This window comes from Rhineura floridana, chromosome 5 (genome assembly GCF_030035675.1).
Source record: "Rhineura floridana isolate rRhiFlo1 chromosome 5, rRhiFlo1.hap2, whole genome shotgun sequence".
Lineage (NCBI taxonomy): Eukaryota > Metazoa > Chordata > Lepidosauria > Squamata > Rhineuridae > Rhineura > Rhineura floridana.
The window spans coordinates 52,259,069-52,273,603 of NC_084484.1; the positions used below are offsets into that span (position 1 = coordinate 52,259,069).

The following is a 14,535-nucleotide window of genomic DNA, read 5'->3' on the forward strand; positions in this document are numbered from 1 at the left end:
CCACCACACAAGTGTTGCTGAAGGACAAAAGGATAGCAAAGTATGAAAAGATGGAAGTTTAGTCTCTGAACTGTAGACAGACTACTAAGCGTACAAAATAATTATAAAGAGCAAATGATTTGTCACCTCCCTTGTGTTGAATTAAAATACAGAGAACACCATTCCTTACTACTCTTTTAATACATGAATTAAAGGAAGCTTTTCTCCAGGAAGTAGTCCCCCTCGTGCCCCATGGAAAACTGCATTTGCTGTTGAGAGGACTTTTAAGGTCATTTGTATGTAGGATCATGTGTGTATGTGAATTTTTTGGAAGGGGTCTTAATATTACCTCAATAATTGTATGGGTGATGTTCAAAGCTCTTTCACATTTCAAACTAAAGAGCACAAGTCAACTTACATAACTTAGTATAATGTTGAGTACTTCTTGGTGAGAAAGATGCATGGAAATAGGGATGACCCTGTTAGTAGAATATTTGATTTTTGTGTCAAACATAACGTATGAATAGATCACTTTCAGGTTATTAATACAATTCTTGGTCTGCTGAATTGAGACTCTTCTTTTTTTAATGCTAATAATGGTCCTATTTTAAACTAAAATACTAATCATATTAATATGATTTATTTTCTTGCTATAGCCAACTTGATAAGCTCTGCTGAAATTAAAGGCTTAGAGCAAAGAAAGGAGAGTTTAAAGACACATACTATTTCCAAGAAACTACAATATGAGTATTCTCTAACTGGATAGTAGAAAGACGATTTAGTTAATAAAAATGAAATTGAATCATGACGTTTCATTAGGAAATAAACATTCTTTTTTCCACTCATAATTTTTTACAAAAATATATACCATTTCAACTTTAATAAATGTGCTAAAATATTTAATAGAGGTCTGTCTCTTATAGCCATGTTTACCACCTCAATCCAGAACTCTGTAAGTGATCCACAGAGCAGACGAGATTCCTTATTCACAGACTTCATTTTCTTCAAAAGTAGACAGCTCCATGTATGAATTAGTTTGCACGCTGTCTTAGTCAAATAAATAAACTATTGGGAGTTCTGTGCATACACCAATTTAAGAAACAGTTGGGATTATGAATTAGGATATTTTGATGCAATCCTGAAAAGTTGTGTCCACTTTCCATTATCTCAGTGCACTTGTGTATGATTGTTTCTGAAATGCAACCATTTCTAAACCCTCACCCAAGCCATGGTACTGTGGAATTTTATGCTCTTATTTTCAAGAAGAGTTGTTTGACCCACCCACATTTTATTGAAATAAATACAAAAGTTCACCTCATGGAATTGTCAAAGCAGTAGCACTTTTGGGGCTGATTTTTTTCCTTCCCTGCATGTGTGATTTGGGGAAAGGGGTCCTTGCATTGAGTTGACGCCCTTTGACAAAAGCAAAGGGATCTTTGTGAGCAACCATCTTGCACATGTGGTGGCCCTTATCTGCATATGACTATTTGTTTCCAAACCAGCAAAGCACACTTCTAATTTCAACATAGTGCTTGCTGTAAACTAGTAAACAGAACTTCAAATAGTCAGAATGAAGATCTGTTGCCTTCTCTTCTTTCTTCAGGTGACATGTTATACCTTAAACAGCAAGTGCCAGCTAAAAGTGAAGAGTAATACATGCTATTGCTGTGATTTATACAACTGTGAAAAGTAAGTATCTATGGACAGCAGTAGGTTAGAAGGCTCTTGCCAGCCTTAGGCTCTTGTACCACAATATGTTGTAACTCAAGAGATGCTGCAATCCATAGTCTTACAAAGAAGACACCTGCAAGAACCCATCTTCCAGCAAAAATAACTATTATATAAGGAGTCCCCTCATTCACACTGTATTTGTTGTTGTTTGGCCAGACATGCATTGAAAATGCTAATGATAAAATCTAGAAATAAACAACATAGTTTTCTGGTAGCATTGACTAACTAATACAAACCTACTCATAGTGGACAGTTCAGAGTAATACATCAGTCAGGCCTACTTCTACTTCCAAGTTCAGTATGGAAAAGTCAATTGCTAGGATTTATTTTCTGTTTCCTGTGCCTTTTAACCCAAAATATCCTTCCCACATGCCAGCACTTGCTAAAAAAACAAAGTCATGTTCTGCATGAGACCAATGTGGAGGAGGGAAACCCAGCTGGAAAGTAGCAATGTAGGTTCTGTCACAAATAAATTGCTCACTCCAGCTTGTCTCAAGCTCTTGGCTTTGATTTCTGTATATAATTCCAAACTAGAAGTTACTTAGCTCTCTCTGCTTTCTTGGGCTGCTACTCAAATGCCACCATTAAGATGGTTACCAGGCATTATTATTTTATGGTTTTGAATTTCTAGCCTACCCTATCGGAAAGTCAAAGGGCAGGTGACAATACCTATACCTAGATGTTAAAACTCTATCTACCATTCAGTTTCTAGAAATGGCACACACTAAAACATTATTTCCATCATGATATCTAGCAACTTGCTATATTTTGAGTATTGGACACACCATCAGTTTTCCCAAGAGCTATTGTTTGAATGAGAGGAGGAAGGGGGGAGTAGTTGCGTTCTGACACATTCTGAGTAGAGTCAACATTTCTGACTAGCATCACTGAAATTGAGAAATGGCAGGCTGCTGGTGCTGGTGCTGTTTTCTGTAAATTGCTGCTTTCCCCCACCCCCTTTTCTCCAGCTCAGAACACTCTATCAGCTATTATGAGTTCCTTGGCGTGAACAGCTGTCAGGATGTGGTCCACTTGTACCGGCTGCTCTGGTCCTCCGCTGTCTTGAACATCATTGGATTGTTTCTTGGTATAGTCACAGCAGCCATACTTGGGGCATTCAAAGATGTGGTAAGTCTTGCAATACTTGAGGCATTTATACTGATGGATGCAACATTGTAGCTCTCTAGCTCCTATGCAAGAGAATATGTGAATGGGGCTGCTTTGCCATGCAGCACCACCCCTAATATCATGCTTGATGTGAAGCCCCTCCTCCAGATACTCAAGCATACAAATGTTTCCAACATGCCTTTGTGCATATTGTTTTAACTGATTTTAATCTTGTACTTTCATGTTGCTGTGACTCACCCTGGGACCTTATAGTATGTTGCACTATACATGTGGATACCATGAGGGAAGGTGGTCTTGACACATGGAACATCCGGGTGGGTTTATTTGGCACAGTCCTGCTCCCATGTTGCTCTATGCAGGAATAAGAACACCTGAAGAAGGCTAAAGGTAAAGGTGTGCCCGCACTTATAGTATGAGTCATTTCCGACTCTTAGGGTGACGTCTTGTGACATTTACTAGGCAGACCATATATGGGGTGGGATTGCCAGTTCCTTCCCCGGCCTTTCTTTACCCCCCAGCATATGCCAGGTACTCATTTTACTGACCACAGATGGATGGAAGGCTGAGGGGACCTCGACCCCTTTTACCGGAGATTCAACTTCCTCCTTCCGTTGGAATCGAACTCCGACCATGAACAGAGCTTCGGCTGCGTTACCGCCGCTTACCACTGTGCGCCACGGAGGGTCCCAGTATATGATTATCTTGACAAATCATAGGTGCTCTCCATAAGATATAGCTAGATGCACATGAACACATGTAAATCTCTAGCTGCATGAAAAGCTGCACATATAGTTCCCAAGCCTTTAAAGCAGCCTTCACCATCCTGGTGTCCTCCAGATGTTTTGGACTACAGCTCCCATCAGTCCTAGGCAAAGCTGCCACTTACATTGGCACAGGGTTTTAGCGTGGAAGAATCAGAACACTTAACGCAAGTTTGAAAACTAAAACTATTTACAGTAAACCCCACTATGCTTCCTTCTCCACCTCAGCCGTTCTGACTACTGCATGATCTCCAAGAGTGTTGAATTTGATGCTTTGCCACATGCACTGCATTCTGCTAGCAGATTCCTTTTGTCGGGTGTTGGCAATACTCATCAAAAACAAGAGAGAATTCTGAAATCATTTCTTCCCAACATAGCTACCTTTTAAATAAGCAACTTGGTGTATTTGTATGCACTTGAACCTCTATGGCTACATTGTCATTTCTATCTATAGTCCTTCACAGAGTTGTGTTGCCTCAAATGTGTAGAAGTATGAAGCTGTGCCTGTTAACATATATTGTGCGTCTCTCTCTCTCTGGCCATAGCTCATTGGTAGAGCATCTCCCTTGCACATATAAGGTCCCAGGTTACATCTCTGGCATCTCCTGGGTAGGACTGGGAGAAGATTCCCGCCTGAAATCCTTGAGAGCCACTGCCAGTCAGTGTAGACAATACTAAGCTAGATAGAATAATGGTCTCACTCAGTATAAGGTAACTTCCTATGTTCCTATGTACTTCCCTTAATTATAATAATCTTGTTTGGGAAAGTTGTATTAAACATACCTATGGACGTATAGAAAAAGCAAGCTTGGGAAATAAGCAAAGTGTATTGAGCTCTCTGTATTCCACAGGTACCCATTTCGCAAATTGCCTTCAGCTCTGGTCCTCCACCACAGATTCTTTACAATCCAGCTCAGCAGATTTTGACATATGCTGGCTTTTGTCCTTCTGCCGCAGCTGTGCCTCATTATCCTTCCTATCATTTACCCCTTCAGGTACAGTAAAGACGGAGTCCTACTTTGTTAAGCTGTACATCAGATGCCCTGTTGTAGCACTGCTCGATGGTGTTAGTAGCAAAGAAGGTTGTGTGTGGTTTAGGGGCTCTTCTCGTCTAGGACCAAGGCTAGTACTGATAGTAGTTTTCAGTATCATTATAATTATAGTAATTATTCACTCATCCATGTTAAATGAATTGTTTCTTTCTAATACAATTAATATTTATATGGTCAGTACAGCAGGCTCTTCTCAGAACACAGAATCAAAACTAGAAAGATAAATAAGAGCTGCAACTCTCATCTTCCTTGGCCATTGGTCATACTAGCTGATGTGGATGGGAAATGGGAGTCGAACAACATCTGGAGGGCCACAGGTTCCCTGGAGAGAGAGAGAGAGAGAGAGAGAGAGAGTGAGAGAGAGAGAGAGAGAGAGAGAGAGAGAGGAAGGAAGTGTAAAACTCTGCAATTGCAATTTAATTTTTATATGCATATGCACTTGATACTCTTTTGCAGTCAAGGTAGCAATTAAATACTGAAAACTTTTTCTTTGTTTTGCTACAGCCTACCAGCAATTTCCCAACTTCATCATCTACTGATATTTCTTTATCTGATGATACCCAGCCACCATCTCAGTCCAGCTCTAACTACGGCCTGCCTCCCAATGCCCCTCCATTATATACACCAACATATTTCCTGTCGGGTGAAAAGCCTCCACCGTACGTACCATAACCAAGACATCAATATCAACAGATAGCAGATTTTAAAAAACAGAAACACCACCTTGGCAAAAATGTTTGCTGCCCTACATAGTGGGCTTTCAAGAATGTCATTTCAAGTGACATGGTATTTCTTAATTTTAAATCCAAACACTTGTCAGTAAGATAATGAATGCAAAATAGGCAGGTATACCTGCTACAGCAGTCAGTCAAATATTGCATGTAGTCAGGTTCAACCTCCTTTTTAGCTAACGTGCATTCCCTCCCATTATCTTAACACATACACAGCAACTATTTTTTAAGCAGAACCAGGTTCTGGAAAGCCATGCACAGCAAGGTAATGGCTGCATTTGGATATTAATGATAAACTGTGGTTTATCATCATGGGAAAGAACTAGGTAAGCTTTGAGCTCATGCACTCTCCACCCTCTTCAAGTGTGGCTGCAATTAATAAAGTTGGAGCTTTGGTTTCCATTTTTAGTTAACCACAATTTAGCGTTGTCTGAATCCTAAACTCGGGTTAATCTTAACTATAGCTTATTGAAAAAAGCTACTTCATAAACAAAAAAATTGAAATGGGCTTGTTTCAAGAAACCATAGTTAAGACAAACCATTTTGTTCAGGAACGGACTTAGCACTAAACTATGATTTGTCAGAACAGAAGCAAAAGCTTTCAATATCCTTCTTGTAGTCATACTTGGTATATGGGGTTACATGACCCTGACATATGCATAGACTTGTCCCTGTAACAGTTTATTGTTATGTCTGAATTAGGGTTTCCAGGCTCAGGCCCTGATCCTGATCCTGTATCTTTAGGAGAAGAGAAAGTCAGCCAAGTGCAGGTGTTCTTGCAACACTGTAATGGGAAAAACCACAAGGTGGAATTCTCCCTTCCCCCTGCACAACTTTTAAAGATACAGAAGACCTCTTGGAGACCGGGCTGGCAACCAAGAGGTCTTCTGTATCTTTAAAAGTTGTGCAGGGGGAAGGGAAAATTCCACCTTGTGGTTTTTCCCATTACAGTGTTGCAAGAACACCTGCACTTGGCTGACTTTCTCTTCTCCTAAAGATACAGGATCAGTGTCAGGCCCTGAGCCTGGCAACCCTAGTCTGAATGCAGATATTGTCTGGTTGGTGGCCCAAGACAGTGGATGGCAATGCATGACAGCATTTATATTGCAAAAGGATATCCACAATAGCTATGCAGATGCACATTTGGGCTGCATGTGTGATTCCTTGTACAAAAGCCACTTTATATGTGAATCACTGCTTACCTGATAAAGCTATAAAACTCTGGCTTCTTAGTTTCATTTTCTTATAATAGTTGAGTTTATCTGCAATCATGAATATAAATAGCACTGTACAAACAGACAGCTGTCTTAGAGAGGGGGAAAGAATTTTCTCTTTCCTTCACAGTATTCATTTATGATCATCTTTTGGGTAAAGGTGTCTTCCAAAAGTTTGTGACAATTATTTTACAATAAAATATTCTGTGTGTAACATATTTGTAATTTTAGTCTATGCACATTACAGAAGGAGAGACAAAGTATCCTGATTTAACATGAACATTTTTTGCAAAGGGAAAATATTGAAAGATCAAAGTATTTTAAAAGATTTAGGTTTGTTCTCTTGTCTGAATAGTTTGTGCTGTGTAGCAGTTACTACTACTGAAAATAAAGTTATCTTTTCCATATGCTACAGATTTCATCAAGTGATGCAGTATTTAATGTTGGTGCATAATAAAAGAGGATTTTCATTAAGGCTTCTTTTGCCGTTCTCAGGGAGGCAGTGTGGGTTGAAGAGTCCTTTGGTGGAGGTTCAGGGGTCTATCGCAGGAGAGGCTGGATAAAGCCCCCAGGCTACCCATTTCCTGTTTAGAGATTCTCACATTATACAGAATATCCCTAGGTGGCAGCAACAAGGAGGAGGAGGATGAAGGAAGCCTGGGAACACAGAGGAGGAATAGAAAACAACTTGAACATGGAGACTGTTTACACCAAAGATGCAGAACCCGTGGCCCTCCAGATGATGTTGGACTCCCAACTCCCATCAGCCTCAGTCAGCATGACCAATGGTCAGGCATTATGGGAGTTGAAGTCCAACAACATCCAGAAAGTCCCAGGCTCCCCATCCTTGAATACGGATAATGGAACAGAACAGGCAAATACAGTAACAAGTAGAGAATTTTAGGAAAAATGCAGAATTCAAAGTAAAGAAAGGAAATGTACTTATGATTGACCTGCTGGCGTTGTGTGACAATGTATTAACTTATAGGACTGAAGAAGCAAATGCATGAGCGTGACACATCACATTTCAAATAATACCTCCATCCATGTCATGGTTTTATTATCCTGCATTCTTGAGGTGTGATATATGTGATTGGCCCTAGTATTTTTTCATTGGAATTATTGTTCTTAACTTCTGTGATCTCACCTAATAAGAGAAATTATGTTATTACTTTAAAATCTTATTTTCTATTATGTGCAGAAACTCTGAATCCCTGAACAACCTAGGGCAAATTTAACATAATTTTAACAGAAAGAAATCACCATTTTGAGTGAATCTGTAGTAAGGGACAGGTGAGATATATTTATATATTAAAGAAAAATCAATTATTTGGGGATGATCTTATAACTAGCAAAATAATTGGGTAATCCAGCATCTGCAGATATTCCTAATCATACCAGAGAGATGAACTGATAAGGTTATAAACCATTCCACGTCAGGTGCATTGGATCAAGAACAGAGAGCAAGCCTGGTTCCTGTAGGCTACCCCAGTGATGCTATGGGAAAGTAGTAAGATAGGCAACTCTTTATATCCTGTTTATGACCCATGAATAACTGATTTAACCGACTGACTTCATGTGTGTGGTGCTTGACCCCAGGCCCAGGTTTGAAAATGCCCACTTACAAGAGAAAACAGATCCAAAAGCTCAGGTTTCTCAAGACTGTGATGGCACTAGTTGACGTCAGATAATGAGCAAGCTCCAGCGGGTAGTTCAGACATTTCTGAGCGAGGGGCCAACTATATGTGAAGGGATTGTTTGTCTTGGGCTTCTGAGCTTGCCTAACGAGGAGGAGGGAAGTCACTGGAAAGCTGATCCAGCAGAACAGTTAGTAACTGACAGCACTAGGAAAGCATTTCTGAAAGGGCCAGCCAACTACACATTCACTGGTGTGGAAGTAAAGGCCTCAAGGAAGACAGCTATAGAAAGCCTAGTGTTAATTGGTTTCATTTAGCAATAGAGAATGCCTAAACTGCCTACTGCACTGTGAATAAGGATGGATGAATCTGTTTCAGGTTTATTTTTCCAGTATTACGTTCAGTTCTCCGTATTTCCACCTCAGTTTGCAATTTTAAAAAAAGTCCTCATGAAAATTCATCAGCATTTTAGTGCACATTTCTCTTAATGTACATTTTTTGCAAGCAAGTTTCCCTAATATAATGCATTCTTAGGTATGCTTCCCCCTAATAGCACCATTTTTGGATTGGAAAACAGCATCACAGAATTCAGAGAATCTTTAATTCTCCGTTTTCTGTATGTTGAGGTTTTGGGCCTAGTGGGAGACTGGGGGATAAAGTACTCTCATTCACTGCTGTCTCTCCCTCTGCACTGAAAAGGCAAGGAATGTGTCTCTATTTCTCGTGAGAGGAAAATCCTTGTTGTTTCCAATAGGGAAGAGTAGAACATACAAAGTATTGTGTGTGCTGGAGAATAGGTGGAATGCTACATGGGTGTAAAACAACCAAAATCCTTTCAGCAACCTTTTGTGGGTCTCTATGTATGAAAGAGACTAACTAGCACCACCAAAAGACTTTATGCAATATAGCAAAGCATTCTGAATCAGAAACAGCAATGTATCTTCTTTCCCTCACTCACACACCAACTAAATGCAACAAACAGCAGCAGTTCCATTACAAAGGAATTATTGCAATTTCTCCTGACCCCACCAGTGGTTTCTGAACAACTAAGAGTGTTCATTCTATAACTGTATTATTTGTTGAAAAGCTGCATAATGAGTCCAAATCCTTACTTAGAACGAAAGTCCACTGCTGGCAGCACATTCCTAAGGAACCCAGGATCTGCCTCACAATGAAAAGTGAGTGCTAACTTATGGACTACACATAAATCCAACAGAGCTGAGCCTGTATTTTGCCTGCTTCCTCAAATTAATCTCATGGCAAGACAGCTAGCAGCTGCAGTCTCTCTTTAGGTCATAGACATTATTGCAACAACCTACCTTGTGGAGCAAAGGCTGAGAAAGTGTGAAACTTTGTTCTGCCTCTTTCTAAAACCAAAGGCCCACTAGGCACAAGGAAAACAAAAAAATCAGACGACTGGGTGGATGAGGAAGCAACAGTACCCAAGTTCTCTTACTCAGGAAGACTCTCCTTCTCTTCTTGCCTGCAGTCTTGTAGCTGAAGGTGGGCTTACACTGCTGTGCCTTTCACCTTGCATTCAACCTCTGTATCAAGCAGAAGGAAATGGTTCCTAAAATGACTCTCATGAGCATGCAGCTCTGGCTGCTCTCACTCTCTGCTCCTGTTTCCCACCGTAAGCAGCCCTGCGAGGTGGAAGAGAAGATGTATGCCAGTTATCAAAGGGCCTAGCTCTACCTCCTTCCTTCCTAACATCTCAATGCTCCTTTTCCACTCTTGGACTACCACAGCAAACCCTGCTGTCTTGGTGGGTGGGTTGGTTGCCTCAGACCAAGATGGTGGATTGTTATGGACCATAGAAGGGAAACTACCTGGCTTCATCCCATTAAGGATGTGATAAAAGCACTAGTAGCGCACCATGAGAGCACCTAAGGGAAGGTGGTGGGGTGGTACTCTGGGGCATCCCACCATACAAGTCTGCCACCTGTCTACATTGTAGACAAAGGCAACTGCCGTGCTAATATCGGTACTGTACTCTATATTCTCCCACAACAGATTGTATTTGCTTCTGGTTTAAGTGCAAAAGGCACTAAAGCAGCGAGCTTCACTGCACATGTGCCCTTCCTGTCCATCATCCCCCAAAAGCTGCTTTTACTCCTCGCCTTTCCAAAAGCTCCAGACAAGTTTATTGTGCCTAGATTTGTTAGTTGAGTGCTAAGCTTGTGACCTGGACAGGAAACCAATTGCAAAATATTACTGGCCAATGAAATAACTAATTTCAGATATAGAACTGTACTAATGCTCAAAAACAGCACGCGTTAAAAAAAATATTAAAATTAAATTCCAACTAGAACAGTAATTGTCCTTACTTCAGCTAAGTCCAAAAAAGTTTTACATTTTATTTTTTTCATATTTCATAAGTCAGTAAGCAGCATTTGGCAATAAAAAAATACAGAACTATTTTTTAATCTTCCAATCCACGCAGAATATATTACCAGTTGCCACATGACAGGTATGATCTGTCTCTTAACAACTCACCTTAGGCAATAATTTGCAGCTTTGGGTTATCAATATTAGTATTCTCAACTATTTACAAATATATTACATATTTTAAACCCTCCCAAGCGAAGAAACATTTCAATAATTAATCTGACACATGAGTTTCAGTAGCTCCTACATAACTTCAGTGTTCAAGAGAGCTATACACGCAGTGCTGGAAGTCTGAATAATTTATATCTTATAAAACAGAAAAGCATTGAAATGGACTTTTTTGAATATAAAATGTTTGTATGTATTGCAGTGGCATCTATTGACCAGTCTCTATTGGAGGACAAGAATGAGATGTGATGTCGTTGGACTTGTAGACAGCTTCATCTAGATCCAGCGCTTGCTTGTTAACTTTCACCGTCATGCAGCCATGGTAGAAAGCAGTGACTGGAGTTGAAGTGACAGGAACATCTGTGTTTAAAAAAGAGGGGAAGGAAAACATCTTCAATAAACATTTCTACCAAGTTCCTCATTCTTGTTAATTTTAAATCAAAACATTATGCCATTTGACATTCTAAGCTGTGCATGAGTCTATGACTAACACAGGCTACAGGAACAGTTAAGCTGCAAAATTCAGGGACACTTTCAGAGAAGGAACTTCAACAGCATTTCAGTGTCTGCAAACCAAGAATTAGAAACTATGTTCTGAAATGTAGAGTCTCACTGCTTTCTTCTTTTCAGATTTTCTCCCTGTCCTCCTTTTAAAGGTCTTCTTTTTAATCTTTAGGAAAGTTTTAGAACCAAGGCAAGTTTACCCTGCAGGTCTCTTGCCCTTCAAGCACATCTGATACAGGTTAGAGTACTGTCTGGGAAAGGTGCTCCCTAGTATCTCTTAGACAGAAGGTCTGGATTAACAATTATATAGTTAAGGACAAGGACTGTTTCTGATGTAGTGTAATTATCTGATAAGTCTCACTGTGTGGAGAGTGTTCTTATCCTGCTTGTCATGCTGGATTCAGTTTGAATTATCTACAGCTCAGAACAAGCTGGCTGCTGTTACTGGAGGAAAATATGGATGCATTCCCAGGCTTGGAGTATGATACAAACGTTCATGAAGGCACCATCTTCCTGAAGCTAAGCAGGTTTGGGTCTGGTCAGTGGCGGTGCCTGGATGCCTGCCTGGGAAGCACAAGTACGCCACTGGGCTCCATGATGCTAGAAAGGTGGGATATAAATGTAAGAAAATAAATATTTACAACCTAGCCCAGTGGAAAGAAGAATGTGTACACTCCCTCCAATACCTGGTAGCTGATTTCAGTGTTGCATTGGGTAAACTTCCCTGCGCTAGTGAGAACACAGGGAGAAAAATAAAGGATCTCAGTTAACGGCTTAGTAAATGACTCCTATATGTGATTTGATAGAGGGATGGGCACCCTATCAGGCACAGAACATGCATACAGGCTATAGAAATATTTTTCTTACAGAATCAAATGATAAATGTATTTTCTAGTAAAAGGTGTAGAAGGCAAGCTACACACTAATGAGTTTCAAGGTAATATGTTAGTCATACAGCTTGAATCAAGGCTTGATTGGAAGTTGTAAAAATCTTTTATTAGATGCCTACCAGAATCCATGTAAACACTGAAGCAGGAAAAGAGAGACAGGACTTTAGTATAAGCCAATACATGAAGAAATCAGCTTATATCAACATTATTGCTAGTACTAATCTATAATCCACCTGTAATTTATTCACCAGAGAGTCATTCTCTCACTCACATATGCAACCACACACCATGGTGTCATTTTTTGATCTGACAACCTCTGTAGCCATGCCTGCAATGGAAGATTGATCTGCAGGAATTAGCAGTGAAACTTTGTGGCATGGAGAGAAGCATCATCTGCTAATTCCTGCACAGCAGGTTCAAGGTACAGCTATAAGAGCTGGCTCAACAGCTGGCAACCTTAAAAACTGCACAAAAAAGTGGAATGGAATAAGCATTGTGTACTCTGGAAACTTTAAAAACTTCTGTACATTAACATCTAAACGGAAACGGACTGCCTTCAATAGGGTTTTCATGGTAAGCGGTATTCAGAGGGGGTTTACCATTGCCTTCCTCTGAGGCTGAGAGGCAGTGACTGGCCCAAGGCCACCCAGTCAGCTTCATGGCTGTGTGGGGATTCAAATGCTGGTCTCCCAGGTCGTAGTCCAACACCTTAACCACTACACCACACTGGCTCTCCGTTAACATCTAACATACCGACAAGTTGCACAAACAAAGCATTTCTGTTGAGGAAGCTATCATAAAATGCATTGATTTAAGAAAACCACATGGCACTTTTTACAGCAATGCCATTAGCATTCTGCTATTAAAAACAAATTTGGAAAAAAATATTTTTAGGTAAGGATTATTAGGTAAGGAGTAATCAGTGTGTTTTGACTCTTAAATATCCCATTCTCAAACTATTTTAGGAAAAGCCTTTGAAACTATCATAAGGGCCACTAACAGGCTCAACAGATGGAGAAAAAAACTGTACCAAAAATAAAAATAAAATAAGAAAGGCTGGTAAGACAAAAGATCCCTGTTTGTGCATTGTACTAAACTTGGCTACCTTATAGCAGAGCTGAATGGATAAATGATATCATTAAAGATGTTCTACTTACTATTCAAACTTTGCCATCATATCCCCCATATGAATTGTCAATGGGCAATGGTTAAAAACAAAAAGGAACCTAATGGCATGCTCAGAACCTCCCAAGCTCTGCATGCAAAGAGAGGGTCCCCACAGGCATTTATACATTAATTGCTCTTCAATGCCAAATAATTAAAACAACCAAATAAAACTAAAACACAGTGTGAAAGCAACAGAACAGCAGCAATAGATGCTGAAACCAGAGTATAGAAAGATTCCATTGTACCTATTAAAAACAAATATCTAAAAGGCCGGGGCAAAAAAAGGGAGAAGGTCTTCATCTGCCAGGCAAACCTTCCTAGGGGAGGGCATTCCAAAGCCAGGGCATCAAAAACGTCCTCTTTCAGATCACTCCTCACTTCACTTGAAAGCCCCACAGAAGAGCCTCTGAAGAAAATCTCGACATCAGAGTAGGTTTATGTGGGAATAACAGTCCTAGAGCTATGCTGCTCCTAAATTGTATAGGACTTTTAATGACTAGCACTCTGAATTGTGCCTGGAAATGGAAATGTACTCCTGAAACATAACTACTTATGTCACAATCCATGTCTTCTCTCCATGAAGCGTAAGGATTAGATTTATTCTGGGTGATGGCCGGAAAAAGTTAGGAAGAACTTTGTACTCAGACACTGGCTAGTTGGAGAAAAATATTTTTGGTGTGGTGGGGCAGGAAACATTCCTGCAAAGCAGACATCTGATGGTATTTCCATTCTACTTCCCTAGTGCACTAGAATTTCTCTGCAAACCAAAACATTTTCACTCTTGTGTCTGTAAAACCTAACACCCAGATTTTATCACTCAAAAAATAAAACAGAAGGAGACATCCAGTGAAGATGCCACACTAACTTAGGAAGTTTCTTGCCCTAGCAGTTGCTTATGTGTGAACAGTTGAGATTAAATTCATCAACATGGATGCAAGCAAGTAAATATTTCAGGACTAGAGCCCTGGGTGTTGCATATTCATTTTAATACGTCTTCCCCTGCTGCCTTAAGTTCTGCATTTTTTATGCAGCTTTGCAGCTAACATACTTTTTATGCAATAAATTTCTAAGGACCAGTTGGCACATGGCCCAGCAATGTAGATTATGTACATGAGGTGGATGTATAATCTCTGGTGTCTATTGGGGCTACGCATATAAATAACTAAGCATATAAATGGATGGATC

At 40.0% G+C, this 14,535-nt stretch overlaps 2 protein-coding genes across 4 annotated transcripts in view; one reads left to right on the forward strand and one right to left on the reverse strand.

The window, feature by feature from the left end:
* Positions 1-5,825, forward strand: part of TMEM255B (transmembrane protein 255B) — an 87,744-nt gene extending 81,919 nt beyond the window's left edge. The window contains exons 6-9 of the mRNA XM_061629385.1: positions 1,583-1,668; positions 2,679-2,838; positions 4,451-4,594; positions 5,156-5,825. Coding sequence (XP_061485369.1) covers positions 1,583-1,668; positions 2,679-2,838; positions 4,451-4,594; positions 5,156-5,323 — 558 coding nt within the window. The 3' untranslated portion in view covers positions 5,324-5,825. The remainder of the gene's footprint in view (positions 1-1,582; positions 1,669-2,678; positions 2,839-4,450; positions 4,595-5,155) is intronic.
* Positions 5,826-10,566: 4,741 nt separating this feature from the next.
* Positions 10,567-14,535, reverse strand: part of GAS6 (growth arrest specific 6) — an 84,690-nt gene continuing 80,721 nt past the window's right edge. For 2 of the 3 annotated variants that reach the window (XM_061626724.1, XM_061626722.1), the window contains one exon: positions 10,567-11,149. In XM_061626724.1, the coding sequence (XP_061482708.1) occupies positions 10,998-11,149 (152 nt within the window). In that variant the 3' untranslated portion in view covers positions 10,567-10,997. The remainder of the gene's footprint in view (positions 11,150-14,535) is intronic. The other variant, XM_061626723.1, reaches the window with a different exon arrangement.